General features: G+C 48.0%; 14 protein-coding genes across 15 annotated transcripts; 6 read left to right on the forward strand and 8 right to left on the reverse strand.

The window, feature by feature from the left end:
• Positions 1–1,054: 1,054 nt before the first annotated feature.
• On the forward strand, positions 1,055–2,272 carry FVEG_00045 (hypothetical protein; the record flags this gene model as incomplete). The annotated part of the gene is made up of 2 exons (XM_018886478.1): positions 1,055–1,340; positions 1,395–2,272. 2 exons carry the CDS (start codon positions 1,055–1,057, stop codon positions 2,270–2,272), a joined length of 1,164 nt encoding a protein of 387 aa, XP_018742036.1.
• A 794-nt stretch (positions 2,273–3,066) lies between these two features.
• Positions 3,067–5,351, forward strand: FVEG_00044 (hypothetical protein; the record flags this gene model as incomplete). The annotated part of the gene is made up of 2 exons (XM_018886477.1): positions 3,067–3,111; positions 3,267–5,351. The coding sequence occupies 2 exons, from the start codon at positions 3,067–3,069 to the stop codon at positions 5,349–5,351; spliced, it is 2,130 nt and encodes a 709-aa protein (XP_018742035.1).
• Positions 5,352–6,015: 664 nt separating this feature from the next.
• Positions 6,016–6,753, reverse strand: FVEG_14572 (hypothetical protein; the record flags this gene model as incomplete). The annotated part of the gene is made up of 1 exon (XM_018903506.1): positions 6,016–6,753. One exon carries the CDS (start codon positions 6,751–6,753, stop codon positions 6,016–6,018), a length of 738 nt encoding a protein of 245 aa, XP_018742034.1.
• Positions 6,754–7,042: 289 nt separating this feature from the next.
• On the forward strand, positions 7,043–7,778 carry FVEG_00043 (hypothetical protein; the record flags this gene model as incomplete). Its single annotated transcript, XM_018886476.1, has 1 exon — positions 7,043–7,778. One exon carries the CDS (start codon positions 7,043–7,045, stop codon positions 7,643–7,645), a length of 603 nt encoding a protein of 200 aa, XP_018742033.1. The 3' UTR covers positions 7,646–7,778.
• On the reverse strand, positions 7,757–9,748 carry FVEG_00042 (hypothetical protein; the record flags this gene model as incomplete). The annotated part of the gene is made up of 5 exons (XM_018886475.1): positions 7,757–8,471; positions 8,540–8,649; positions 8,707–9,021; positions 9,071–9,479; positions 9,588–9,748. The coding sequence occupies 5 exons, from the start codon at positions 9,746–9,748 to the stop codon at positions 7,757–7,759; spliced, it is 1,710 nt and encodes a 569-aa protein (XP_018742032.1).
• Positions 9,749–10,241: 493 nt separating this feature from the next.
• FVEG_00041 (hypothetical protein) lies at positions 10,242–11,961 on the reverse strand (the record flags this gene model as incomplete). Its single annotated transcript, XM_018886474.1, has 6 exons — positions 10,242–10,334; positions 10,393–11,082; positions 11,132–11,349; positions 11,409–11,502; positions 11,552–11,702; positions 11,756–11,961. 6 exons carry the CDS (start codon positions 11,959–11,961, stop codon positions 10,242–10,244), a joined length of 1,452 nt encoding a protein of 483 aa, XP_018742031.1.
• Positions 11,962–12,661: 700 nt separating this feature from the next.
• FVEG_14571 (hypothetical protein) lies at positions 12,662–14,370 on the forward strand (the record flags this gene model as incomplete). Its single annotated transcript, XM_018903505.1, has 3 exons — positions 12,662–12,757; positions 12,805–14,034; positions 14,083–14,370. 3 exons carry the CDS (start codon positions 12,662–12,664, stop codon positions 14,368–14,370), a joined length of 1,614 nt encoding a protein of 537 aa, XP_018742030.1.
• Positions 14,371–14,404: 34 nt separating this feature from the next.
• Positions 14,405–15,451, reverse strand: FVEG_00040 (hypothetical protein; the record flags this gene model as incomplete). The annotated part of the gene is made up of 2 exons (XM_018886473.1): positions 14,405–15,364; positions 15,410–15,451. 2 exons carry the CDS (start codon positions 15,449–15,451, stop codon positions 14,405–14,407), a joined length of 1,002 nt encoding a protein of 333 aa, XP_018742029.1.
• A 759-nt stretch (positions 15,452–16,210) lies between these two features.
• FVEG_00039 (hypothetical protein) lies at positions 16,211–17,632 on the reverse strand. The gene is made up of 2 exons (XM_018886472.1): positions 17,194–17,632; positions 16,211–17,147 (listed from the first exon to the last, which is right to left on the reverse strand). The coding sequence occupies exons 1-2, from the start codon at positions 17,487–17,489 to the stop codon at positions 16,595–16,597; spliced, it is 849 nt and encodes a 282-aa protein (XP_018742028.1). The 5' UTR covers positions 17,490–17,632; the 3' UTR covers positions 16,211–16,594.
• Positions 17,633–17,807: 175 nt separating this feature from the next.
• Positions 17,808–19,082, reverse strand: FVEG_14570 (hypothetical protein). Its single transcript, XM_018903504.1, has one exon. The coding sequence runs from the start codon at positions 18,953–18,955 to the stop codon at positions 17,855–17,857; it is 1,101 nt and encodes a 366-aa protein (XP_018742027.1). The 5' UTR covers positions 18,956–19,082; the 3' UTR covers positions 17,808–17,854.
• Positions 19,083–19,520: 438 nt separating this feature from the next.
• On the reverse strand, positions 19,521–21,186 carry FVEG_14569 (hypothetical protein; the record flags this gene model as incomplete). The annotated part of the gene is made up of 5 exons (XM_018903503.1): positions 19,521–20,062; positions 20,115–20,496; positions 20,544–20,875; positions 20,923–20,985; positions 21,033–21,186. 5 exons carry the CDS (start codon positions 21,184–21,186, stop codon positions 19,521–19,523), a joined length of 1,473 nt encoding a protein of 490 aa, XP_018742026.1.
• Positions 21,187–21,662: 476 nt separating this feature from the next.
• Positions 21,663–22,919, forward strand: FVEG_00037 (triacylglycerol lipase). Its single transcript, XM_018886471.1, has 2 exons — positions 21,663–22,252; positions 22,308–22,919. Exons 1-2 carry the CDS (start codon positions 21,739–21,741, stop codon positions 22,799–22,801), a joined length of 1,008 nt encoding a protein of 335 aa, XP_018742025.1. The 5' UTR covers positions 21,663–21,738; the 3' UTR covers positions 22,802–22,919.
• Positions 22,920–23,241: 322 nt separating this feature from the next.
• On the reverse strand, positions 23,242–25,692 carry FVEG_00036 (hypothetical protein). The gene is made up of 6 exons (XM_018886470.1): positions 25,467–25,692; positions 25,304–25,413; positions 24,203–25,250; positions 24,037–24,152; positions 23,643–23,986; positions 23,242–23,590 (listed from the first exon to the last, which is right to left on the reverse strand). Exons 1-6 carry the CDS (start codon positions 25,553–25,555, stop codon positions 23,414–23,416), a joined length of 1,884 nt encoding a protein of 627 aa, XP_018742024.1. The 5' UTR covers positions 25,556–25,692; the 3' UTR covers positions 23,242–23,413.
• A 519-nt stretch (positions 25,693–26,211) lies between these two features.
• Positions 26,212–27,955, forward strand: FVEG_00035 (hypothetical protein). Of its 2 annotated transcripts, none has more exons than XM_018886468.1 (3): positions 26,212–26,527; positions 26,614–27,693; positions 27,745–27,955. In XM_018886468.1, the coding sequence occupies exons 1-3, from the start codon at positions 26,335–26,337 to the stop codon at positions 27,774–27,776; spliced, it is 1,305 nt and encodes a 434-aa protein (XP_018742022.1). In that variant the 5' UTR covers positions 26,212–26,334; the 3' UTR covers positions 27,777–27,955. The 2 variants fall into 2 exon arrangements, with proteins under 2 accessions (XP_018742022.1, XP_018742023.1); XM_018886469.1 differs by having other exon boundaries at positions 26,630–27,693.
• Positions 27,956–27,989: the final 34 nt, after the last annotated feature.

Below are 27,989 nucleotides of genomic sequence, written 5' to 3' on the forward strand. Positions count from 1 at the left end.
CCGAAAGATCGCAAGCTGATAGGGTAGAGCACCCAAGATAAGGAACTTTTCCTCGCGCGCCTTGAGCGAAATAGGGAAGTGATCTTGCAAGACATGTCAATGATAAGGAACGGCACATCGTGCCGATATAGAGTCGCATTGAATAGGAGATATCTCGAGACAATGTTAGTCTTCAATGACATAAACGGAAGCTGCGAAATGCGATGACCTTGGTAATTTGGCAGAGGTTGAGGGATTGGGCCAAGAAAGCAGACTATATTTCTATAGTTGTCAAAACTATTTTCCATACAGGATTATTCAATAATAGACTTAAAGATAATAAAAAATAATACATATAGAATAACGAGGTAACTCCATCTTTGCTGCTGTAGAGCTGTACTCAACCTCTGTAGAAGATATAGACTTGGGGTTGAAAAATAGAGTTACACGATTGACACGCTCGTTGGAAATGGCTCTAAGTGGTCTTGCGTTGAAGATCCATGACTATCGCTTGTACAAAAGATCTTCGGATATCACGGCAGCGAGAGGCTGTCGCTTTATATCAGGCGATCAGATTCGATGCCAAGCGATTTGCGCAGATCAAAGGCGTGATTCTGGGGTACCAATGTCACACTGCTCTATGACAAGATGTTGATTGGACGAACATCTCGGCATTGAGAGATTAGTTTGGACGCTTGACCGGCTATACACCCTATCATATTACCAAGTTGGACGCGGAACCTGCCCAATGCGGTAGGTGCTAGTTATCACGCTACGCTAGTGGCTTGTGGCATTCAACAGAGCTATCCACACGACGATCACTTCATACTGAGTACGAACACCATCTAGAGTATTGAGAGGTGTTTGGAGCCTAGTCCAACTTGTCAAGCTTGGAGATAGCTATCCCTTCCGCGATGCCGGTTTTCCGAGAAGTCGTAGATAGATCAAGCCATACTATCAACTACAACATATATAAGTACGCTTGTAGCCTGGCGTTCAACATCATCTCAGTCTCATCTCATCACCATCTCATCATCTCAGCCATATTCTCCGGATTCTCGAACTCCCAGCAAAGATGCTCTTCGCTGTCACTCTCACTCTTGCCGCTGCGGCTGCTGTCTCAGCATCGCCCCTTGAGCCTAGGGCCAAGACTGCCGTTCTTCCCTTGAAGCACGTCGTCAAGGCCAGCTCCATCAAGGCCATCGTCCAAAAGGGCCAGGCCCGTATCCGCAAGGTCAATGGAGAGGATTCTTTCCACGTCGATGCCGTCAGCTCTGGCTCTGTCACTAACGAGGATGTCTCCTACGTCGCGCCCGTCGTGATTGGAGGCAAGACCTGGAATCTCATTGTTGATACTGGATGTAAGTCACATTTTCTTCGGACGTTAAATGGAATCACCCGTTGACATAGGATAGCTTCAAACACTTGGTGTGGTGCTCAGACCAAGTGTGAGCCAACATCAACCGGCAAGTCTACCGGCGGTTCTGTCAGTGTCTCTTACGGCTCTGGTTCGTTCTCCGGCACCGAGTACAAGGACAAGGTTAGCTTTGGCGGCCTCAGTGTTGCCGCACAGTCGATTGGTGCGGCCAGCAGTGCCAGCGGTTTCTCAGGTGTAGATGGCATCATCGGCTTTGGTCCCGTTGATCTTACTGAGAGCACTGTCTCCAACGCCGACACCGTTCCAACATTTATGGACAATCTCTACAGCCAAGGTTCCATCTCGTCTGAGGTGCTTGGTGTCTCCTTCAAGCCAGAGTCTGGCAGCGATGATAGTGACACCAATGGAGAGTTGACCCTCGGTGGTGTCGACAGCTCCAAGTACACCGGGTCCCTCACCTACTTCCCAACTCTTACCAGTGGCCAAGCTTCTCAGTACTGGGGTATCTCTGTTTCTGGCTTTACCTATGGATCCACAAGTCTTGGTTCCGGTACCGGCATCGTCGACACTGGCACTACGCTCATCTACGTCCCTACTAGTGTCTACAACAAGTTCCTGTCTGCCGCTGGTGGTTCGACTGATAGCTCGACTGGCCTTGCTGCATTTACTAAGAAGCCTACCTCTAACTTCGGTATCAAGTTTGGGTCTACAACCTACACTCTCACACCCGCACAGTACTTGATCCCTACTGCTCAGTATAGCAACTTCGGTCTGAGCTCTGGCAAATACTACTCCTGGATCGGCGATGGAGGTTCCTCTGGTGTCAACATCATTATCGGACAGAAGTTCCTTGAGAACTATTACTCTGTTTACGATACCACCAACTCCCGTATTGGTTTCGCTACAGCTGCTTAAGTCAATGCCCTGATTTCAGAGACGCTTAGCCTTTGAGGAACTTTATGGCAGCGAGCATGGAGGGAAGGTGGCATCACATAGTTCTTAGTACATACTAAATTGAATGAGAGTGTATATGCCCGAGCAGCAATGACATGCGACAGTTTCACAGGTCATAGGAGAGTGGAAAAACAACTTGACCCGTGACTATATCTTTACAATGAGCTCTACCCGAAAGGCCTGTTAAAAGAATGCCAGCCGAACAAGACCATAGCAGTCCCCAATATGGTCATTTCTTGAGACGTCTAAGGACATAGCTTCAATATTGAAACCAGCCCTTCAAGAGCCTGGATAGAGCTTCCCATGTTTCATGTTAATTGACCGTTAGTTGCTCGATGCATTTTGCCTGCTTCATGTTAAATAATGAGCGGCAAGCTCGGACGACATAGCGGCAGATGTGAAATTAAAAATAGTTTCGTATAAGAGGGCTATATAGCTTGTCGCAGCGCACGATGTAACTATTAAGGTTTGGCAATGTTTGTCTAGAACATCTTTGCAGTGCAACTCTGCATAAACCTGAATTAAAGTTGCTTAAAGTTTAAACTTAAATCCCCCTTAATGTAGAAAACTCTATTAAACGCTACTCTTGGACAGTTGAAAAAAGAAGGCAAGCCCGTTTATAGGTCAGTTCGACGTTTATTTTCATATATCATTTGTTAATCACATTCCCCACTGGAAAGTTCCATCTATGCTTCGCTATAGCCTTATTGTAATCCTTCTCCTATTCGGAGTCATACACGCTTCCAGACACCACTATGGGTCGCATGGTCATAGTCACCCCAGACGATCAGATATTTACAGTTCTTCGCAAAACGAAGCAGCACCTAAGCGAAGCTCAGAAAACGTCTTTGTCAAAATCTCGCACGATCCGCCGATTCTAGTTCCCTCCAGGGCAGATCATCCACAAAAGCCCGTCGCAGTGGACAACAAGGATAATCCTATTTAAACTAACAAGTTCTATGCCAACTTCTTTGCAAACGATCAGGATAATGCGACATGGACTCACCCCTACTCGGTCTGGTGGTCCAATGACACGGTCAAACAAGGTCACGGCTTGTCGATTTCTCATGCGGACAGGGACGACTTTATCTATGGGCCCGGAGATCCCGTAAAGTCTTTTGAAGATCCTGCGTTTCGCCAATCAATCGCTCTTTCGGCGCGAGAGTTACAGAATGGAACCGTTCTTACCACGGACTCGCTGGCTGCATTCTCTGCCAATGTGAATCTTGCACCGAGGAGAGGTGCGAAGCCTCTTATATCATTCCCTCTCGTCCAGGGCATGGCTTTCGTCACTGGTGTCTACAGCAAAGCGACTGTTGTTATTCAATCGCAGAAGCGGTTCTCGAATATTACTGACCTTCATCTGAGCGCTGCCGGCTCCGGCCCTTCGGTGTATGGGTGGAATGTCCAATTGGGCGACGGGTCGAGTTGGTTGATCTACCTTACCCCAACCTGCTGGCCTGGACGGCCAACCCTTCAAATCACGGACAAAGGAACAATCCTGGGTCCGAGGAACTTTACTGGAACAGTGCAAGTTGCCAAGAATCCCGCTGGAGCAGCTGGCATTGACATTTTTAACAAAGCTGCTGGAGTGTACCCAGTTGGCGCCACCATCTCGGGTAGTGTTTCCGGTCGCACTGGGACATACACCCTGGCCTGGAAGAAGCAGGGGGTAGAGGAACGAACATTGCTCATGTTTGCTTTGCCGCATCACGTTCAGTCACTTAGCGCAGAGACAGCGAGGGGTCTCACCAACATCGCGTTGGCCAGCACGACCAAGGGAATGGCCACGGCTGTAGTTGCAGACCAGTTCACTATGGTGGAATACGAGCTCCCTACAGATATTGGATTCGATCCATGGTCACCGCGTCTCGGATCGGTGGGCTCTGCCGCAACAGTATCTCAAGGCGCCAAGGCGGCGATTATCAAGGCTGCAAAAGCCGAGCTCGCCAGGGATATCACAAAACTTACCAATCTTACATCCAAGTATTATGGTGGAATCGCTTTTTCGGTCTACGCGAGAGCACTTTATGCTGTCCACAACATTGCTGGAGACATGTCACTCACAGTCAGTTCGCTTTCAAAGCTTGAAGCTGCTTTTGAAAGGTACATCATGAATGAGGAACCAAACCCTCTATGCTACGATGCCGTGTGGAAGGGTCTGGTCTCTTCTGCGTCTTACGGTAATAACGACTCCTCAATCGACTTCGGGAACACATACTACAACGATCATAACTTTCACTACGGCTACTATGTGTACACTGCCGCAATCATTGCTCACTTTGATCCCTCTTGGCTGAGCAAGAATGGTGGTGTCAACAAGATTTGGGTCAACAACCTGATCCGTGACTGGTCGAACCCATCTGCCGAAGACCCTTTCTTCCCATTTTCCCGATCCTTCGACTGGTTCCACGGCCACAGCTGGGCCCGTGGTGTCCTTGAGGCACCTGATGGCAAGGATCAAGAGTCCTCAGCCGAAGACGCCTTCTCAACCTACGCTATCAAGATGTGGGGTAAGGTAATTAATGACGCCAACCTCGAAGCCCGTGGTAACCTCCAACTTGCCGTCACTGCGCGTAGTCTCCAGTCATACTTCCTCCTGGCAAGCGACAACGCCGTCCAACCAGCCAACTTTATTGAGAACCGCGCGACGGGCATCCTCTGGGACAGAAAGGTCAATCACACGACATACTTTGGCGACGACATCGCGTTTATCCAAGGGATACACATGCTTCCGATTGTGCCGAGCAGCGCTTATGTCCGCAAACCTTTCTTTGTACGTGAGGAGTGGGATCAGTATTTCGCTGGCAACAAGTCTGGATCTCTTAGCAGCGGCGGTTTTGCAGGTCATATCTATGCAAACCTCGCTATTGCAGATAAGGCTGGTGCCATTGAGAGTCATGCATTCTTCAGGAAGCAGAGCCCCGATAGTCCCTACCTCAGCGGATCGAGTCTGACTTGGGATCTGGCGTATACGGCGGCGTTGGGAGGGAGTTTGGCATTCAACGTGTCTGTGAAATCGACGCGTCTTTGGACCTGAGAAGAACGCGCAACTATGTGGTAAACGTCGCGAGCAAGCCGGTCGAAGGAAATAACACTCAGTTCAGTGTCATTCGACGAATATGTTCTTATTAAAGGTTTTTCATGGCTAGGTAACGATTTTCTTTTGGCTGCTGAGAGGTTTCCACCAACTGCTTGCCCTCAGCATTCTGAATATCTATTGTTCTAAAACCCCATGTATCTATCTTTTCATGCCATACGTTCAGGATATTAGTGTTACTATGTGTTATTGTATTGAACAACCACCTTGTGTCTTCTGCGGCCTGCTCTCCATTAACCGTAGCAGTGTCGGAGCCTGCGACTCGCCAAATATCGTCACCAGAACATCCTGCATGCTTCCCAGATAGCTCAAGTCTGCTGCACTGAAACAATCTGACTGTGCCCCGTAGTCTATAGGTAGCTTACTGACTTCAAACCATTCTCTAACAGAGATAGGTGTTGCCTCTGGGCGATTCGCCGATTCCCAGCAACATATCAAGAATAGTGCCCAGACAGTTCGGTCTTGGTGAGAGAAGACTACTTGGTTAGGGTCTGCTTTGCGCTCAAGCACTAATTTCACCATTGATCTATCGATGTTTGGTTCATTTCGTTGCAAATGGTATGGTACCTGGATGGGCGTGACTCTGCGAGAACGTAGGGCGTAGTCAAGCAGTGGCCGGCCACTCTTTGGCGGCAGGCCACCCTTTGCCTCCAATATCCCTCATGTACTTGACCAATCTCGCTTGTATAGTCAAAGCGATCCAGTTATGGCGATGCCCCTCATTGTATTCACCAAGTCCTCGAGGTGCTGGAGGGTCTCTGGCATGTATCCAATGATTCCTTACCGCTCTTGACTTCTTCATGAGCAAGGTATTGACTGCATCAACCTGATCCAATATGTCTGCAACAGGAGAGGCGTGTTGGTGTTCGTACAGCTCATGGTTTTCTGCCTCACGCGCGCAGTAGAGAAGCTCATCCACGAGTCCCATCATGCTGTTGTATTGCCGTTTGGTGTTGAGGTTATGCTGATACTGCTTCTTTAGAAAGAACAAGAAAATGCGGCAGAGGGATATTGGTGGCACGAAATGAGTGTTTACCACCGCCTCAAGTTGGCGAATGTACTGGTCTCTGAGAAAGCCCCGTACAGTTCGGTGCAGGAAGTTGACAGGCTGTTCCAAGAACACCGGGTGCTCGCAGCTATCCACAATGAGTAGATTACTACATCGCGTGTGTATCTTTTTTTTCCAGTCTTCTCCGACTCTTGAGATCGCTTCAGCTTCAAGCGATCCAATTTTCTCCTTTGATGCGTAGTCCACGTCTTTTAGTTCCACGTCTAGAAGATAGAATGCATATAGCGGGAGAGGTTGAACTTCAAAAACAGTGATCAGAAATATCTTTACCATCTCTTACCGGAAGACGGGCTCCACTCGTTCTTATTTGTAATTACTGTTTTTTCTTCAGTTGGCCTGAATGGCATAATATTTCACCAACGCCAAGATTGAGTTCCCTTAACCTAGACCTAAGGCTAACGGCCTGTTGACGTCATTGCTGACTCTAGGCATGCTGACTTTACAATAAACCATAAATAGGACTTAAACTCGTAAACCATTATATAACTCTTTGCAAACAATCTTCTTTGCTACTCCTTGTCTTCAATCTCACTTATCCATCCCTTGGGTCTGCCCTGTCAACATGCCTCAACTTCCCGCCCGGCAAGGTGTAGCCGTCATGCTAAAGCAGGGCCGGAGTCTTCAAGTCATCAATACGCATGGAAAGCAAGTGGTCGACTTTTGGGCTTTCACTTGCAAAGATGGTTATGAATATCTGTCGACTAGTCATACTCGAGCAATGCTTTCAAGCATCTCTTTACGCAAGGGAGACAAGTTATACAGTTGTCGCCGCAAACCCATCTTGACTCTTGTCGATGACACGACCCCAGGCATCCACGACTTACTCTTCCCCGCTTGCGATGCTGAGCGCTATCGCCAATTGGGTGCTGTAGGGTATCATGACAGTTGCCAAGATAACCTGCACAAAGCCCTGGCTGAGTTGCCGCATATCAGGCCCAGAGACGATTGGGTCCCCGATCCACTCAATTTGTTCATGAATGTGGCTGTTGATCATCATGGTGGATTTGATATCCGTTCCCCGACTAGCGACAAGGGCCAGTATGTCATTCTGAGAGCTGAGGTTGATCTTATTGTCGTCATGAGCGCGTGCCCTCAGGATATGGTCAATGTTAACGGGGACGGCCCTGCTGATTGCGAGTATCGTGTTCTTGAGGAACCTAAATAAACTGTGATGTTGAGAAAAGATTGGCTCCGAGTGGTAATTCTATTTCCTCTCTATGTAGTCTACCACATAAAGGCGTGGTAGATTTATCCAGATTGGTCATCTTGAGATTTCCTAGATACCAAATTCTCCCTCAATGAAAGTTCCATGTGGTCCTAAAGCATAGACTTGTGGCATATCGGCACGAGCAATCTCCCTGAAAGTCTTGCCGTCTATGGCAACAAGAACGCTATGAGTAGCCTCGCGATTAATGACGATGGTGAGCACGATACCGTCGTCCTCGTCTCTGGCTCCTGGTCTCTGGATGAAAATAGGCTCGCAAGGCGCACTCTCCCCATTCTCCGGCCACCATTCCTTGAAGGTTCCTGTCTCCCAGTCGCACTTGGTAACGTGACTGAGAAAACTGCAATGCACCGCTTTCAAGCCATTTCCTAAACGACCAATGGGGACACTGGTTCCGGGGGATGGTCCGCCATGGCCCGAGATGCCGTAGACATAACGATAGCCATGCACCATTGAAGCGCTCTTGGCAATCCGTGGTAGCTCTAGGAATGTTCTTCCGATAGCAGCCTTGGTTGTCGCCTGCGTGAATGTGGTAGGATCGACTTTTCCCACGCTTTCGAGCTCGTAGCGCACCAAAACTCCGTCTTGGAATGGCGCACTAGGATCTAGGATGTTGCTGAGGTGATAGTCGTTGAACGGGACGCGATCCGAGTATGCACAGAGGTCAATGTGGATATTCACCTCATTCGTATGAGGATCCACGTAATCATAGCCGTTTACGGTATGGAAGAACATGATGTTATCTGGGAGATTATATGAAGCGATGCTAAATTACAGAGTCAGAACTCTTACTAGTACACGTGTGTTAAAGTATAGAACCTAGGCTGGTCTTACTGTTTTCCAGTGCTCTTGTCGAGTACGAAGAATTCGGTAGGGGAGTCAGGCTCATAAACCATTGACTGGATGAATCCCTTGGAGGTGTCCGATAAGTCCATAGAGATGGGCTATACAGATAGTTGTCAGTAGGCTTGGTCATACTGCGGGACAGTAGATTTGCTCACATTGCGAATGAATATAACATATTTGCTAGACATGGCCATTGAGTGAACATAGCATGGCCTGCAAGGGATAGGACTCTTCCATAAAAGTTTGCAAGGGTTAGTCTTGAGGTCGAGTGCAAATACGGACAAGACGCCAGTCTTTGGGTCGATGAGGTAGTTGTATTCCTCACCCCTATGTCGGTCTTTGAGAGCATGAGAGCAGATACCGAATCCTTCGAGCTCGGGATCGATAGCTGCATAGGTTAGCATGCGTTTAGGCTCAAGCGTTTTTCCGTCAACGATCTGGAGCATGTTAAAGTCAGTGGAGACAAGGATCTATGAACATTAATACCCTGGCAGTTAAGACATAAAGAGGAACTATTACCTCTTCCTTCTCCGGTCTCTTTGAGGGTGTACCTTTGTCGTAAGGATTTTCATGTGTGGGGATATGAAATGCCCTGCGAAGGACAACGTTGACGTTAAACTCATCGGGGCCAATGTGGCCCGTGGGAATCCAGACTGATTGCTGGGCACCAAGAAGCGCCGAGCAAGGGTCCTGAGCATCCTTGAGCGGTGCATTTGGATTTAGGCCCGCTATCAAGGTTTGCAAAAAGCCATTCTTTTTGGCTCTCTTGATTACGCCCTCAGCGGTGTACCGGCTGGTGTAGTAAACGCGGCCGTCTTCCATACGAAATTTATGGAGCATGGCTAGCCCGTCGAACCAGTGTTGTAATACTGCATTAGGCTTTGAGCCGTCATCGGACAGAGGAACGACAAAACGACCAACTCCCATGCTAGATATGAATACATTAGCCGAGGTCTCGTGTAAATTGGTTTTGATCTAGACGATGGTCTCTCGTGTCCTAGGATCAAACAACCAATTGAGGGCTGGATTGGCGAACCGAATGAAGGTGCCCTTGACCCAATCAGGCCAAACTCCTGAGGTGTTACACTCTACCTCGCTGACAGTTTCGCCTACTCCCTGGAGGTAAGGCGGCAGGTATTTCAGCATTTCCTCAGTCACAAAGTAGGGTTGTTCCTTGACTCGAGATGTAGTCGACATGGTGAAGAATTGCGAAAGGTATGATATGGAAATGTTTGGTGAATTTCTAAGTTAATTGGTAGCTTGCTTTAGTTGTTGTTTATTTTTCTTGATATCAACTTGAACCACTAACAAGGGATTTTATAATCCAATCACGATATATCAGGACTACTGCTTGAAGATGAGCTGGGGCATTCTCGGGACGCCATGATCGAGAACATGACAAGTCATCTAACTCATTACAATCGAAGACGGGGCACCCTCGGTAAGCTACCGGAGCGATATGGAGGTTCGGACTTGTTGGCATCAGTTGGCATCAGACAAACTAAAGAGATCGGCAATCTAGATATAAATTCGGAATTGCTGTAACGTCCGAAACCTCCGATGACATAAGGCTTGACTTCCCCATGGGGTTTGCAAATAAGCTATTCCTCATCAAGAAATGATACGTAGCAAGAAATCTACCCAATTGACTGTTCCCTATCATGATTCTGGCAGCGTAATCTCATTGAGGTCAGCCTTTCAACCCCATCTGGCTGGTATCATAGCCATTGTCCTCCAAATAAGCCTTGAAACGAGCGTCCTCCTCTTCGAGCGTTTTGGGGTGCTGAATGACATGTTAGTACCACTACAAATTAATTTGGGGATTTGGAGAAGCGACCTACATTTGGGATCAAGAACCAAACGCAAAGGACTCCAACTACTGAAATAGCACTGCCGATGAGAAAGACAACTTGTTGACCCTTGAGTTTGTCGTCAAAGCTGACAAGACACTTGCTCAGCGCCTGGGTACCGACCGCAGCACCAACCTTACCAATGGCTGCGGCGAACCCAAGAAAGTGGCCTCTCAGCGGAGTAGGAAAACTTTCGCTGCTGACTAGGAAGTTACAATCTCCAGGACCTACGGACAAAAAGGTTTGGAAGAGACCATAGAGCGTGACAAAGGCTGGGAAGGCTGAAGGGCTGTTGAGAGGGTACATGGTGCCTCCGATGACGAAGCCAAACACACAGACTATAGACCAACCCAGGGCATAAGTTTGACGTCGACCAATACGGTCCATGAGCAGGGCTCCGATGAATGCGCCGGGCAGTGCGAAGAAGTTGATCAGTGCGGACCAGCCAATGGACTCTTGCATGGTCTGGTTATCCGAGAAGCCTGCGACTAGAGTTGGTGCCAAGAGATTAAAAGGGTAAACCACGGCGTCGTAAAGGAACCAGGCAGAGCAGCAGCCAAGAAGAGGTTTCCAGTAATACTTAATGGCAAGCTTGTATGGTATCTTGTGCTGAATGGCATGCTTCTTATACTGTGTGGAGTCCATCAAGCGAAGGCGGAAGAAGAAGATGCCAAGTGGAAGCTTATGTAGGTGAGCCCAGAGATATCAGTAGAGGCAGGGGAAGACTTACGATGATACCAATACCGAAGCAGATGCGCCAGATTCCATCGTGGGGAACACCTTTATATGCTGCAATGACGATCAGGGATATGATGCTCGAGGCTACGAAACCGGAAATGATGGCAGCGTTTGTGGCGACCGCAACGAGCATACCACGTCGCTTCCGCATAGCCTCGGTGCTATCGGCGCACTCTACGGCTTGCGAAGTGCACACGGTATACTCACCACCTAGATAGTCAGAAAGTCACCAAATACATGGAGATATTGTAGGAGTCCAAGAGACATACCTGCTCCAACACCAGCGACACCGCGGCCAACGACCATCATCCAAAACATACCCTCCACAGTGACGCCGTGTGCTGCAGTGGCGATAACGATACCCTACGCTATTTATCAGATTTTGTTTCTTGATGGGGACGAGGCTACATACCAGAACCAAGAATAGAGTTGTCAAGTATATTCCGACACGTCGACCGAACCGGTCAATGCAGAGGCCAAAGAGGAGCATACCGAAGATGTCGCCGATGAGGATGGAGTTGGACAACCTGGTTTTGACTTCGGCGGTCATCTGCTTTGGGTATCTATAGTTCGTCAACAACTGGAGGCATCAGGTGAGGATAGTTGTATAGCTTACAACTTGGCTAGAACAGTGTTCATGTACCCAATGATCTGGATGTTGTAGCCATCTGAGAAGAGAGCAACTCCCTGAACCAAGACGTCGAGTTGGCCAGGCGTACGCTGTCCAGGTTCATTGATCTCTGTCTCGGCAGAGATGCTTTCATTTGATGAGACTGCGACAGTTTTGTCTGAAGACATCTCGTTCTTGTTGTTGTCAGACATGGCTGATCCTCAAACGCTGTAGCACAATTGAGACGGTCAATAGTGTTGATTGGCAGTGGAATCTAACAAGACGGTAATATCTACGTCTTACGTCTTATATGAGCTCTCAACCTCCTAGTGCAACGTAGTTCCCAAACGTCTGAAAGTTCATCGGCGGCATTAAATTTCCCACTAAGTAGTCCAAACCCTGTTGTATCAAAGGACCCATAATATTCCACGAACGGATAATTTCATATCCAAAGTTGTCCGATATTACCGGGAAGAACGGCCTGCATCGACGACTGGGACACAGTCAATAAGCACGTGGCTTCGGCCAACCCAAGCTCCCGGGTTTTACGTGCCGGCGATAGTGGAGCCCCACGCCGTTAGCGGTTCCGTGTAGACATCTTGGCCCGGCAGTTGGGTTCCGTATAAAGTGGAGCGTTGATCGCACGTGGGCTGGGTAAGCTTATCGAAGAGGTAAGAGCTTATGTTAACGCTGATTAAATTCACTTTGGATGTAACGGAGGATTTCGGGGTCCACTTTACTAGAAGATAGGATCATTTTACTGAGTCAGGATCCTAGATGTCTTGGTGGATAGCGACAAAATAACGGATGGAACCCTATGCTTTCACTGTGATAAGACACTCATGTTAGACTAATCCATCCCCGTTTGCAGGGAGGAACATTGCGAGAAGTAAGACAGTCGTAACGAAAATCATGTTTAGCAAATCGTTAATACTGAGTGTACTTGACGCTATAATCTCAGCAGCGTCAGTTACCTTGCGCTATACGTCTATACTGTTTGTCCGGTTTGTAAGTTCGCTCGCCTCGATGACCGATGATATGCTGACGTGTCGCAGCATCCCATCGGAACACGATATCTAGATCGCATTTATGGGAGCTTTATAGTTTTTCTGCTTGCATTCAGCGCAGAGCTAGTTCTGCTGAAATGCCGCAAGCTTCGGGTTAGGAGACGCCTAGTCTCCGCCCCGTTGCTGGCTGTCGTTGATAGAGATAGACCATCATTCACGGCGGGCGGCTTCATCATCAATTTGGCATGTCTTGTGGCTGTTCTCGACTTTCTTTTCAGGGGCCATCTTCTGCATCAAAGTGACGAACTGTCCCTCTCCAGGGTTGGCTTTGTGGATCACTCGACGGCTCGAATTGTATTGAGAGCTCCTATAACTGATTATGTTGAGATCATAGTCACGTCAGCGTCTGACGACCAAGCAGAGACCCAAGTAACCAAGTCGGTTTTGCTAAGTGAACATTCTGACTATGTTGGAACAGTCTTGGTTGAAGGTCTAGAGCCAGACACTCCTTACACGTACTCAACCCACGCAAGCCATACTGGGTCGTTTCGAACGCAGGCTCAGCCAGGCAGCGACTTGAAGCCTTGGAGTCTTGTTTCATCAAGCTGCATCAAGCCATTCTACCCGTACAACCCTTTGAATCATGGTCTTCGAATCAAAGGCCTTGAACATTTAAGCAACTACCTTTCTGACAGTCCAGTGGATATGGTACTATTTTTGGGCGACTTCATTTACATCGATCTTCCTATCCCGCTAGGCTGGGATGCAGACGCATACTCTGCGGCATATCGACAAGTATATGCCTCCTCTTCCTGGTCCTCTCAACTTCGTGCTACCCCGTGGATACATGTCTATGACGATCACGAGATTATAAATGACTGGGCAGGGAATGACACGGAGCTTTACAAGACGGCGATGCAACCATTCTGGAACTACCATGGAAACGCGAACCCGCCATCAGAGTATGGTGCTGACAAGACGTATTACACCTTTCGATATCAAGGCGTTGCATTTTTCGTCTTGGATACCAGGCGATATCGATCGGATAATGCAGCGGCTGATGGGCCAGAGAAGACAATGCTTGGTGAAGCCCAGCTCGTTGCTTTGAAAGAGTGGCTCATATCAGAGTCTGACTGGAAAGTCATAGTCAGCAGCGTGCCTTTCACGAGGAATTGGAGGGGCCCAGACTCGGCAGACAGTTGGTCTGGCTTTCTCTGGGAGCGTGATTCGATCCTGGATATAATGAAGCAGAACGGTGGCGCTATTATTCTCAGCGGTGTGGGTTCCCCTTATTACGGATTCAAAGGTGAAGCTAACACACCATAGGATCGCCATGAACATGCTACAACATTTTTCCCAGCCAATGCAAAAGGTGACAAGCCTGTTATCGAGTTCTCCACTTCGCCGTTGAATCAGTTCTACGAGCCGTTCGACAGGTTTCACAGGGAGATTGAGGACACTGATCTGTCAATTTATTCATACCCCTGGGGCTCTTCAAAATTCGGCAAGGTCACGTTTGACACGACACAAGCAAGCAAACTACTTGTTCATTATGACCTAGTCGTAGATGGTGTCAAGGTATGGGAGTATGACTGGGAGGCTCAACGAAATTAAACGTTTCGCATTGCGGGTAACGAACTAGATGTACTTAGGGCGACTGGATGACTGTAGACCAATCTTCACTTCTGATATACTCCTCCATCGAGGTGACCGGGACCTTAACCCCAAGCTGGTCTGGATGCAACACTGCTGGATCTCCACCAGACAAGCCAAACTCATGATAGTAATCGAAAGCATCCCCAATCTCATTGGCAAAGTCCTCCGGAACGCCTTCAAACAATTCATCTCGTGAAATTTCCTTGTACGCCGCTTTCACTCCATTAACACGTCCCCATATCTCCACCCATTGAGGCAAGGTCATCTCCTCCGAGACGCCCAGAATATGTTTGTTAGGCGGCAGATCAACTAAGGCCTTGACAAAAGCACCTGTGTCCCGCTCTGTGACGATGAACGGCATCTTGAACTCCGACGGCGTGTTTCTGGCCATTAAATAACTACCATCCGGCTGAAGCTTGGGAGCTAGTCTGTCGAAAAGCTTCCAAACTGTGACATAATGCCCGATAGTCACGGTACTCATTCTAGCTGCTACTTCCGGGAAACGTTCCTCAGTAGCCTTGATCATTGCGGCTTTGCTGTCAAAATGATAGACCTTTGTGTACTTCCCACCACTCCACTTTGTGGCATGGCTGAGTGTTGACATGACAAAGCGCTCCAGAGTCTTGATGACTGAGGGGTCTGCTGCTGCTTCTGCAATATTGATGCCTTGGATAACTTCTCGATCGTAGGAGTATTCGAGGGTCGTACGGTTCTTTGTTATATCGGGTTGGGCCATTGCCTGCTGTAGATGGGTGAAGAAATCAGTGTTGGAGAAGATAACGTGAGCACCCTTGAAAGCCCGGATCAAGGATTCCTTATCATCTAGATCGCCTTGGACGATCTCAACACCTTCAGACTTTAGACGCGTTGCGGGCTCCCCTTCAGGGTTGCGTGTGACGCCACGGACATTCCATCCGGGGAGCTGGAGGAATGTTTGAGCCACGGATCCTCCCTATACATGTTAGAAAGTTGTTACCTGATTTAATCTTTCGCATACCTGAGCTCCAGTAACACCTATGACAACAATGGTCTTGGACATTTTGGCAGATTGCTTTTGAGGCAGATAGTGTTATACGTCAATGCGTGAATTGTAACTCAAGTCTTCCCACTCAGACGCTGCTTTATATTCATTCTCAATTGGCGCATTGCATTACTAGATCGCTCTCGGAATGTTAGAATATTCCAAATAATCTTAGGTGCTCGTCCGTCGTCAAAGTCCGTGGCTGTTGTTCACAACCCAGACAATTCTACGTTGGTCCGCTGTAAAAGTCCGTGGTTAATCTACTGACTTGAATTGACACAGCCTGATTGGCTATTAGTTATCGCTAGTTAATCAACGGCACAACTTAATGTCCAGAAGGATTTACAATGTCCGCTCGGCATAGGTAATTGTCCGTCAGTCCAGGCGCTTTTAGTCAGCGTAAGCATCGCTAGAGTAGGTCATGTTTTTATGATCAAACAACTCATCACACGACTCACTTCTCACGAATACAATGGACTTACATGTTTGAGTCTTAGAATAATACAATACCAAGCATAAGGCCATTGATGAGCGTGAGCAACGTGGTAGGATGAAAATATCCCACTGACGTGCCCAGCAGGTCGCTCCTTGACAGCTTTCATAAGTGCTGTAATTGGCTAGTGGGCCGCCAGAATGAGGGGAATGGATTGATCATTATTGCTCGGCTGCTTGCTTCGACTGCCGTGACAGCACATTGGGAACATATCGTTCAATTGAAGTTCAACAATGCGCGGGCGCTTAAGTTTGCGGTTAATATAACTTTCTCATCTTTTTAAGTCGACAATTAAGAGATAGATTTCTGAGGTGAACATGCTACGGAACCACATTGCTGGGATGCATTCTCCAATCATCTTGGCTGTGCAAGCGCCCGGGTTTTCGGATAGCTTCTAAGCGCTTCACAGCCCCCACCATGCCAATCGATGTGACTTGAAAAATTGAATGTTGCTCTTGGCAATGTCGCAACCAACAGAGTCCGGATCGTTGCGTTATTGTGGGCAATCGAAAGGCCAGGACCACGTCAATGCCCTTTGGCGGTCGCGTACCAACGATCGCGACAGCTGATGAGAGAGGTTGTTTGAGATTCAGTAACGCAACGCTGGGTGTAATTGAAAAAAAAAACAAAAAGAATTTCAACGCTAAAATTACCTATTATTTCCTGCTCTATTTGTACCCCATATGACTGACACTATCCGACGGTAGCTCCGCCGGTATCATAGCCTCGTGACTATCAAGCTCCCATGGATGCAGTTGCGGCTGCATCTGAGGCTCCTTGGCCTCCTCTTCCCTAGCAGCAGCAGCCATACTTGCCTGCTTAGCCCTTCTCGCCCGGAGTATAAACCAACCTAGTGCTGCTAATCCAACAAGAGCTACAACTCCAACGCCAGCTCCGATGCCTGCCTTGGCTCCAGTGCTCAATCCCCCATTATCTGACGACGAATCACTCGAAGGCTCGCTGGTCGAAGAAGAAATCGTTTCAGTCGCGCTACCAGTTGCAGAAGTTCTCGCTCCAGTTGTGGTGGATGCAAAATCGGAGGAATGCCAGCGGATAGGAATACCAATTGCATTAGCCGCAGCTCCGCTAACAGTAGTCCTCTTCCAATCTCCTCCAACAACTGATTCGGAAACTATCACCTCGACCGTTCGTGGGATCGCAATAGTGCAAAGATCAGTGCTGTACCAAGGCCAGCCTGACTCCGTTTGACAACTAAATGAACTACACCACCGTCAGTACGCCCATGAATAACAATTGGCTTTTGTACCTTGGACAGCACGTCGCTCTTGTCTCGCCGCCGACTGTCGAGCTACATGCGACTTCATATCCGCTGGGACATACACCAGGAGAGTAGTAAAACGTCGAGCCGAGTTCCAAGCTGCTGGGGAAACAGTTTGCGTCGCTCCCTGAAGGACCCAGCTGCATGTAGGTGCACGCACTGGGCGCACCGGTGCCGCCTTCTAGACATGTGAGTTCATCGCCTGTGTATCTGTATTTGTAATACTGAAAACATGATTTCGCGGGTGTGAAGGTTGTTGTGAGAGCTGGAGCCTGTGTTGTCATGACTGCTGACGGTGATGCGCGAGTAGATGATCGACTTGAGTGGGGATGGCAGAGAGAGAAAGAATTTGGTGATGGATGCCCCTTGCGACGAAAATAAAATGACACCTGATCCTGCGACCAACGCGGCGTTGTTGGACAGGGATGGTTATTGGGTGAGATGCAGGTTGGGTTTCACTTTCAACCAACATCGTTGACTAACTCATACCCTTGTTGGTGTTGGGCGGTTAAATAGAGAATCAATTGCTGAACTTCGGGTAATCACAAGCACTTGATTCTCCGTCAATGTATTAGTTTCAACGTCTTCCATACAACCAAGAGAGCCAATTCGCGTTATCACATTTATTTGTCTTGCCTAGCTAATTGCCTTATTGGACCTTTCCTCTCGAGTCAACCGGCCAGATCTCCGCAATGATCCCATTCCGATAAGCATAGTAAAAGTCGTGAAGATTGACAGTTGGGTCAATATGACTTGGAATCATCTCAACTCTGTCACCAACATCAAGTGCTGGTGTACCCTCCTCCCAAGTCAACGCTCCATGCTCATCGCCCAATTGGAAATAGCTATATCTTTGATCCTTACATTCAGCAAGGCCACTATCCGTCGTCAAAGACTTGAGCCCAGTGTCAATTGTGACCTGGCGCGCTCCTTGCTTGCTGACGACTGTTGCGAGGAAGGATAGGCTGTGGGAGTAGTATGTTCCAATTGCGTTGCGGTAGTCGGTGTCCATGAAGATGAATGAGCCAGGTTGTAGTTCTGTCACGCCGGGGACAGTTGCGCAGAAGTCTGCTGTGCCTGTTCCTCCTGTTGTTACAACTTCGATGTTGAAGCCCTCATTCTTGAGTGCTTGGGCAGTATCGGTGAGGATCTTCATTGATTCAAGGCATTGTTTCTTGCGGTCTTCAAAGTCGGGAAGATGTTGCAGATGACCCTCATAGCCTTGCACTCCAATGAGTCGCATGTGCTTCAGATTACTGATATGTTTCGCTAGTGGTAGAGCTCCTTCGGGTTGAGTCCCTGTGCGGTGCAGCCCGACATCCAAGTCTATCAACACCGAGATGGGGTCCTCAATTCCTGACTTCTCCAGCGCGTCGTTGATAGCCGTCGCAGCTCTCTGGTCGTCCACCACAATTCTAATCTCTCGATGCTTTCTAAATAACTCAACAAGCCTCTTGACTTTGGCTGATCCCACGATCTCACAAGTGATGAGAAGGTCTGTGAACCCAGCAGCAGCAATTGCCTCAGCCTCACTCAGCTTAGCGACACATCCGCCCTTAGCACCAGCAGCGACAAGCTTCTTTGCCACGATAGCGCTCTTACTCGTCTTAAGATGGGGTCGAATATTGCGCCCAGTTGGAAGTAGTCGGTTCATGAGTTTCTTGATGTTGGCCTCCATGAGGTCGAGGTCGACGATCATGGAGGGCGTGTCGAGCGAGTCGATGCTATCGCCTACTTTGGGAGAGTACATGATGGCGGTGATGATGGTCGAAATGATACAGATAGACGGACAAAGGATATTGGCAACCGGTGCAACACTTGAGATATCTCTCGGCTTCAATTCTGGCCTCCTTTGTTTATCGTTATCTCCAATACCAGGATCGTCAGTCGAAGGTAACGTTGTACAATACCCGACACAACACAGTGCGTTATTTTTCCCACTGCGGGGTGCTGATCTTGCCTCTTTGCAGCCCAAACCCACTGACTCCTCTCTGGAAGCAAGAAAACATCAGACCAAGCTTGGTACAGGCTAGGGGAGGAAATAAAACTCGGGACCTTAAGCCTAAGTGACAAAAAGATTTAGGTAACTTAGTCTAGATTTAGGATGAGCTTAGAATACCCTTTGTGGAACTTATTTTGTTATCCTAAATTTAGGCCTCGTGTTTTCTTGCTCCCTAAGGACAGGGTATCAAAATAAAGTCAATGAAAAGTATCCTAAACTTGTGCTAATTTACACCCAACTTTAGCTAGAGTACCTCAATATTATTATCATTTAGGGTTAAAGTCATGCGTTTTCTTGCCTCTCCTAGTCTTTCTCACAGGAACCAGCGAAACTCGGGAACCGCTGGCCCGTCACGCAGACGCTTGGTCGGCACATCAGCAGCCGTAGTTTTCCTCCCAGCTCTACGATTCCTCCGCATGTTATCAAACACCATATACCCACCAAGAAGACCCGCAATGAGGCATCCACATGCGCCGAAACAAGCAGTCGTGATAAGAGCTGTAGGGTACTTGGGCTTTTCGTTCTCTCGGAAGATGTTGCTTGATACGAGACCCATGAGATTGGCGAGTGGGACGCCGACTGAGGTAAGGACTACGCGACGACCCTCGTGGGCTATGTTGTTATTATACCACGTTGATAAGAGGACAGAAGGAGCTGATGTTCCCCAGACCATCATGAAACATGCGTAGTATGCTAATTGCAATTGAGCCTGCACGTCGGAGATGGCGGCGTAGATTATGAAGCCGATGAACGTAAGGGCAAAGCCGAGCATGATAAATGGGAATCGAATGCGTAGAAAATCAGAGCTGAAGGCCAAGATGAGAAGCATCACAGCACCGCCGACATTTGGCGCGACTACCATACTTCGTCAGTAAAACACTATCCAGTCATTTCATCAATCACTTACCAGTATAAAGATTCGTCTTGACAGGGCCATATCCTAATCGCTGGATAATCTGAGGCATAAACAGCGCAACCGATTGAATCGGCACACCAAGACAAATCTCAATCAACAAAAAGCAATACGTCGTTGGATACGTAAAGATTTTGATCGAATCCTTAAAGTTGAACTTTTCCTGCACGACAGACGAAGAGTCGACTTGCATGCGATGAAAAGCCAGCGCTTTTTCTTCTTCGCCGAGAAACTTGGCTTGCGCTGCGCTGCGAGGGAGGTACCAGAATGCAAAGATCGAGAAGAGGACTGATGCTGAACCTTCGATGATGAAGAGATATCGCCAGACGAAGATTTTGGAGTCGATTTGGAAGACGCCAAATGATAAAAGACCGCTCTGTTGTTGTCAGCCGAAGACCTCATTTATAAAGCAAGGCAACGTACAAAAGCGTTTGCGATGTTTGAGGCAGCGTAGAATACAGCCAAACGACGCGCAAGTTCACCTCTTCGATAAAACGTAGTCAAATAATAAATCACCAACGGAAAGAATCCCGACTCCGCCATGCCAAGAAAGAACCGCAGCGCAAACATGCCGCCGAAATTCTGCGTGCAAGCAGCTAGCAAAGTCATGGATCCAAAAGTAAACATTAGAATCGGGAGGACGCGTGCAGGGCCATACTTCTTGCCGATGATGGCGGTAGGAGGAGCGAAGATGACGTAGGGCACGAAGAAGATTGATACGAGGAGGTTGTACTGGTTTGGCTTGAAGTTGAGATCTATCATGGGTTAGATTATGGAATGGTGAGCGAGTTTGGGGACGGACCATCGCTGAGACCGACGGTTTGGGCGTTGCCTAGATTGCCTTTGTCTAAAGCGTTGAAGAGGTCTGTAGATGATTAGATGAGTTGGTGAATAGTAGGTGAAGGGTCTTACACATGATGGCTAGAACAGGCATCAATCGAACATCGAACTTGCGACAGAGTTGACGCTCGGCGATATGGTCGACTTCGAGGGCCGTTTCCTCTCCAGTGCCTTCGGCGTAGGTGTCGTCGATGATGCCATCGTCTTTATGATCTTTTGTGTCCATGGCGATCAATTGTTTGTGAATCAGCGACCCAAATTGGCTGCGACTGTTTGCCAATGCTCTGCAGAGACCAGAGATGATCGAAGGGGTAAAGTAGCTTCAGGACAGTTATTATATCCAGTATCTTGCTTCTTATCTCACCGTCGCATAAGACTGGATATGCGGGGGAGACAAGATACAGGTTGCAAGGGCTCAGATTCGGAGGTTACATGTTCAATGCACCTATCAAGATAGCGATACCCTGCAATCATGATCGCAGCTGACTCGAAACACAGTGTTACTAGCATAAGCGTAGGTTACCATCTCACAAGAGGTTGGTGCTCCCTCCATGTAACGTAGAGCGACGATCTCAACCCAGTGCAGGACAACCATCACGGACTGTGGAGGTTCCACCGGATACCCGATTTCGGAAACCCGCGCAAAAGCAAAAGGGCCGGCGCGAAATAAACCTCCGAAGCTTAAAGACACCATCGTCACTCACGACAGCCATCGGCGTATCTTCAGATCAGCGATTCAACCACAAATTATTTTGAAGGCCAAGACAATTTTTGAAACATGAGCAATCAACCACCTTATCCCCTGCACGAGTCGGTCATTGACAGGATTGATCCCGAATATGCAGCGTTCTATAACAAGCACATCATCGATAAACAACAAGTGCACCTCCAACCGGTAGAGGCCTCACGAAGCAGCGGTATCCTCATCCCCGGCAGTGGTCCTATACAACCGGTCGCCAGCATAGTCGACCACGCCATCAAACGCAAAGAGAGCGAAGGGCCTGACGTCAAGGTTCGGTGCTTCACTCCACATGGCGACAAACCAGAGAATGGATGGCCTGTGTGTATTTACTACCACGGTGGCGGTTGGGTTCTCGGCACAATAGACACTGAGAATGTCATCGCGTCGCATCTTTGCGCGAGGGGCAAATGCGTCGTCGTGGCGGTGGATTACAGATTGGCACCTGAGGACCCGTTCCCTGCGGCGGTTCATGATTCATGGGAGGCTGTTCTTTGGGTCACCGGTGATGGCAGGGACATTCTTGGTCTAGACATTTCAAAGTTGGCGACAGGTGAGAATGACTCCATTGGGGTAACACTGTTTATGCTAATTGAATGATGATACAGGCGGTTCTTCTGCTGGTGCAAACTTGGCAGCTATAATGTGTCAACGAGCAGCTGATCGAGGATCCCCCAAGTTCTCCCTCCAACTCCTCTCTGTCCCCGTGATGGACAACACCGCCGACACCACCAACAACGTCTCATGGAAGGAAAACCAATATTCCCCTGCCCTTCCAGCACCGAAAATGCTCTGGTACCGACATCACTACCTCCCCAACAAGGAGGATTGGGCGCATCCCGAAGCTAGTCCAATCTTCTGGAAGGGAGACTTCTCGAGATTGCCGCCTGCTTGTTTTGTCGTCGGTGAACTCGATGTCTTGAGATCGGAGGGCGAGCAGTTTGCGAAGAAGTTGGAAGACGCGGGTGTCAAAGCGGAGTTAAATGTGATGAAGGGTCAGCCCCATCCGTTTATTGCGATGGATGCGGTGCTTGAAGCTGGGTCGAGGGCTATCGCGCTGTTTTGTGATGCGTTGTATAAGACCATGTATGAGAAGTGGTGACTAGAATAGAGGTTTGGCGGAAGGATTGATGCGAGAAAGTCGTCCCGTTACAATTTGTTCTTCCTTCGTCTCGTTGAGCCTGTCTTGGCGACTGTAAGAAATATAGCGCTTGCACCCAGGAAGAATCCCATGTTGAAGTTCTCTCTAATGTTGAGATACACCAACACGCCGCCAAGTGATAGCAGGTAGAACATTATATAAGATCGAATGATGAGTCCAGCTACGCCCAGTCCATCCGGCGTTTCTGGGATTGGTTCCAAAATGGCTGCAGGCATTTTTAGAATTGGGTAAATGTTGTCGCTCTATCAGGAGGGTTTCCAGAGTTAAGTGGTGACTGAACTAAAATACGTGGAACTGCATGTACTTGAGATGTCGAGAGGGCAAAGCTTTTATATCCCGGTAGGCATCTGTGTTCGCAGCCTAAAGCTTAACCTTATAGGCCGCCGTCATCCATAGCCCGGTAGACATCATACCTGAGAAAACAAACTTTGTATTTTGACGCATCATCTTCGACAGACGTCAAAGTCAATCGCCTCAGAATGAACAATGTTTATTTATGCTTGCCTGGCAGAGTTTTTACCTTCGGCGTTATGTATGGCGCTACCGACCTCATCATCGTTGGCGAGGCACCAGGCGCCCTTTAGTCACCTCCCACCATTTCTCAACTGCCCGACGGGTGGCCTTATTCGAACAGTGCATTTTATACTTTATCTTACTAATTTCTCTCCCCTCATTATCAGTAAAAACAACAAGGTAATCGGTTCTACTAAAGGGATCAAGTGTCGCGGCCTACACCGATGTCAGTACCATGAATACTACTGTTCTGCCATTTTTAGCTTACATGTATGCTGATTTTATTCCCTGATTTCTTTTGGCTATTGAGAAATCGGTTCAGACTTGGGTAGAAGCCCTGGAGGTCATGCGTCCAGCCAAGATGACCGTGATCAAAACCATAAGAGATCAGGAATGAGCTTCCGTAGCCAAAACACACTGCCTTCACCGAGCAGTTGCTGTTTTTTATCGTCCTGGAGAACGCTTCTGAACAGTTATACATTCGAAACTCTTTCCACTTGGTGTAGAAATGGCTGTTGGAGCCAAGTGCACATAGCCTGACCGCATCAAGGCCGTAGGATTTGATGCACTTGGCTAGGAATGGGTAATGCCATTCGAATCCTGCTGACCATCCTTTGAATTGTTAGTATTTCCACTTTTTGTTATTTCCATCGATATCTTACTCCAGTCGTTAACATCATAACGAGCAATCCATGCTGTCCTGTTGTCACTGACCGCACTTAAACATCCAAGCTCCATGCGCTTGCCATTATGGAACTCCTGGAGTTCTACCTCGTTGCTTTCATTGGAAACATTAGCTACTTGCATTAGAAACTCAAGTTAACTTACCAACTCCAGCAAAGAGGGCTCTGCAAGATGTAGAAGGACTTGCTAATAGATACCGACACTCCAATTTTAGGGGCAGGAATGTCTCCTTCTCCCGCTTCTGGACGTTGTCCAGGTAGTGGTGGGTCAGCCTCTTGAGCGCTGGCTGCTGCCTTTGAGCCCGACTTCCCTTGTCGTTGCTTTTGTCGTTTCTCTAACGCCACTTTCTCCTTGTTCAGTTTGATCTCTTCCAATGTCATCAACCTGAAGTTGGTCTCGTACTCAGTCTGGACTTCTCTTATCTCCTTGGTCATTTCTGCAACGCGCAAATCTCGCTTGGCGACGAGATTCTCCATAGTAATCTTCAGAGCTCTGGCACTCTCTTCCGCCCTTTTGATCAAGACTGCATATCTATCACTCTCTTCTTGTAGAGCCTCCTCCGTGTCGACGTCGTGTTCTTTCTGTGCCTCTTTAATTAGTGCTTGAAGGTCCTGGCGTTCCTTGGTTAATTTCTGTCGCTCTTTGAGGAGTTCACTCTTGAGTCCTTGGCCAGCCGATGTCTCGTCCAGACTCTTCCCTTCGTCGACCATCTGCTTCTGAAGATCGGTGGCTATTGGCGCGTTGTGGCTGGCTAGCGAGAGAATAATTTCTCTAGCAGATTCTGCTGTGTTGTTGTATCGGTGAATTGAACTGCCCTTTGAAAGCATCCATCCCCAAAATTCCGGCGTGTCTTTGAGCTCTTGCTCTCTTTTTGTAGCTTTGTCTGCAGGGACTATATCCCACATGGTGCTCGCCAAAACCACCTTCTTCAGCGCATCTTCACCACACAGCTCTTTGAATGTGACCAAGTTCTTTTTAGCTGAGCCTTGCATACGAACATCGGATATTCGGTGGAGATAAATTATGCCATGAAGACGAATTTTGTGCTTGTAAGAGTCTGTGAGCCAAGCAGCAATCTCACTAAGGACTTCAGTGTCACTTCTTCCAGTATCGTCGAAGCCGGGCGTGTCGATGAGATATACCGTAAAGTCGGATGTTACCTCGTACGGGTACACGTCAACGATAGATGTACCTACTATGTATGAGTGTGATTTCCATAGGAGAGTAACAGGTTTGTCAACAAACATGATATCATGTCGTGACCAATCGTGGCGGTCTTGTCTGTGCATTTTGTTATAAATGAGCTCTTTCCTGAGCCAGTTATGCCCATCAAGGCGATAAACGCGTCATTTGGTCTTCAAAATTTAGCAACACGATCTTGGAGATATTCACCAGATGACTTGCTCACCGGGGGGCATGTCCGCTACGAAAGCTCTTGGGAACAGGATCCAACAACCCCGCGGCCACTGGACTGGGCATAGCTTCTGGGCCTGTCATTTCAGACGGCTGAATGGCTCTGTAAACTCACAGGAGAATGGTTGCCAACCTTGGAAATATTTTCAAGACTGATATGCGCCGCAAGCTTCTAAACTGAAGATAATATTTTCCTATCGCAATGGTTCTTCAGACTTGTTTGACTGAGTATGGATATGTGGAACTAAGCGCGGGAGATCTTTGCTTATATGCGTAGCCGCACTACTATTGGGTTATCAACTGCCAAGAAGAGGACCACATTTAATGCCTGCGCCTTGTCAGCATTGGGCTTTCCTGCAGCCAATATATGCGGCCGGATTTCCTTGGTTAGCCGAGGGCGAATAGGCTTCACAAGACTTGTAAATATGTATCTTCAACAATCAAGATACCACGAAAGAGATCGAACTACTACGACTTATTGAGAGTTGGAGAGTACTTACTATCCTGTTTTTAATCAATTTTTAGAATCAATTTCTACTTCATGGCAGAAGGTGCCAAGTACTAGCTAACCAATCTCGGGTTGTGACTGACGTGCATATGCATATGCCCTTGTTTAAATCACATTACTGCATAATTATATTTGTGGATTGGGTGGCTACGCTCTTGCACAGCCATCGGCAACCCCCTCAATGGTTGACTCATTCCCAAGGCACTCTCGAGGCATCTTGAATCAGGCTGGGCCATGACAGAGGTCCATTCAATTTTCGTTTTCGCTAAATTCTTGCATATCCCCCTTTCTCTCTATAGAGGTTTCTTACTCTTTGTTCCTTATTATTTAGAGCTCCGTAATAAGGAATTCGGAGATGGGTACTCCCAGCCTCGGTGCTGACGCACTCATTGATCAAGCTGAATCCTTTAAGACATTTCTTGGTCTCAGCCAGCCCGACCCGGGAGACAAGTTCTTCCTTGTTATGGGTCTGACAGGAGCTGGCAAGAGTACATTCGTCTCAAACTGTACAGGCCATGCTGTGACTATAGGCCATGGGCTTTACTCATGTGAGTCACAAATTAGGTCCCTTTCCGGAGCTTTCGACCTTGCGAATCAAGCTTTCGGTTTGATAGGGCACTCTGCTAATTAATAGGTACTAACTCAATCAGCGCTTTTCAGTACACCAAACACGGTCAACGTATCTTCCTCATAGATACTCCTGGGTTTAATGACACCAGTCGCTCTGATATTGAAACCCTGGAGATATTGGCAACCTATCTCGGTGCGTCGTACGCAAACGGCGTGCGGATCCACGGTATCATAACACTATATCCGATCACGAATAACCGTATGGCTGGATCAAATTTAAGGAGCATTAGAATCCTGAAGGAGATTTGCGGATTTGCTTCCTATAGTAATCTCGCCATTGTTACAACCATGTGGCCAAAGTCTCAAGATTCCACCAACAAGAGCATTCTCGAAGACCGAGAACTTGAGCTGTTGACAAACTCCGAGTTTCTCAGTAACCTTGTCAGTAAAGGAGCAAGAGTGTTTCGAGATTACGACGAGAATTATAGCCCGGCAGACTCGCTACAGCGTATCATGGATAGCCTACTAAGGCAACTGGATCACGGCAAGCCTAGTGTACTCCAATTACAGCGAGAGGTTGTGGACGAGCACAAAAGTCTTGGAGAAACCGCCGCAGGAAAAGCAGCCGCTGAACACTTGCATCAAACTTGCCGGGAACATGAGAAGCAGCTAAGGATACTGGATGTCGAGTTAGACAGAACGTCTTTGACCTCACAGCATGAGTATTCTCTCCAACTGCGAGAGCTGAAGGCTGAGGTAGATAGAGAGATCGAGGAAACGAAGCGCGGCGGTCAGGCTTTGATCAAGACGATGATAGATCTACACGAAAGCGAGACAAAAGCGCTGAAGGAGCGGGTTTCCAGCCTTCAGAGCCAATACGACGCTGAAGTTCAAAACAAGGAGATGATCTTACAAGACGTGCAAGAGTCTTGTGCTGCCCTTCAGAAGGAGATAGCTCGCCTGGCAAATAGTCCGCAACAGCAACAAATTGTTGCAAGACAGACAAAAAGTCACCAGAAGGCTCTATCAAAGGCTGAAAAGGATGCTGAAAAGATTCGCAGAGACCGTCAGAAGGTTCAAGCGTACACGAAGGAGATTATTGGCGGTGTTATGAATGGAATCGCTGCAAGTGCAGTTGCTGGCGGTAAGTTAGCGAATAGTTTGGAATGTGCTTGATGCTGACTATCTGTTGTAGTTATGGGTGGCCTTATGTGTACTGTGATGTAGGTTTGCCTGGCTAGGGCAAACTATCCTGGGACTACTTAAGAGACGCAATAGACGCCCACTTTATATTGAGAACGCCAATGCGTTTTTTCGGATATGCCTAATCCATCTGCCACAGTATTCAGACTCAGAAATCTGCATAGAAAATAAACTTGGCAATACTAGAACTCCTTTATCCACAATAGTAGGAACAATTTCTACCACGTCGGATGGGTC

Source organism: Fusarium verticillioides, chromosome 1 (assembly GCF_000149555.1).
Source record: "Fusarium verticillioides 7600 chromosome 1, whole genome shotgun sequence".
Lineage (NCBI taxonomy): Eukaryota > Fungi > Ascomycota > Sordariomycetes > Hypocreales > Nectriaceae > Fusarium > Fusarium verticillioides.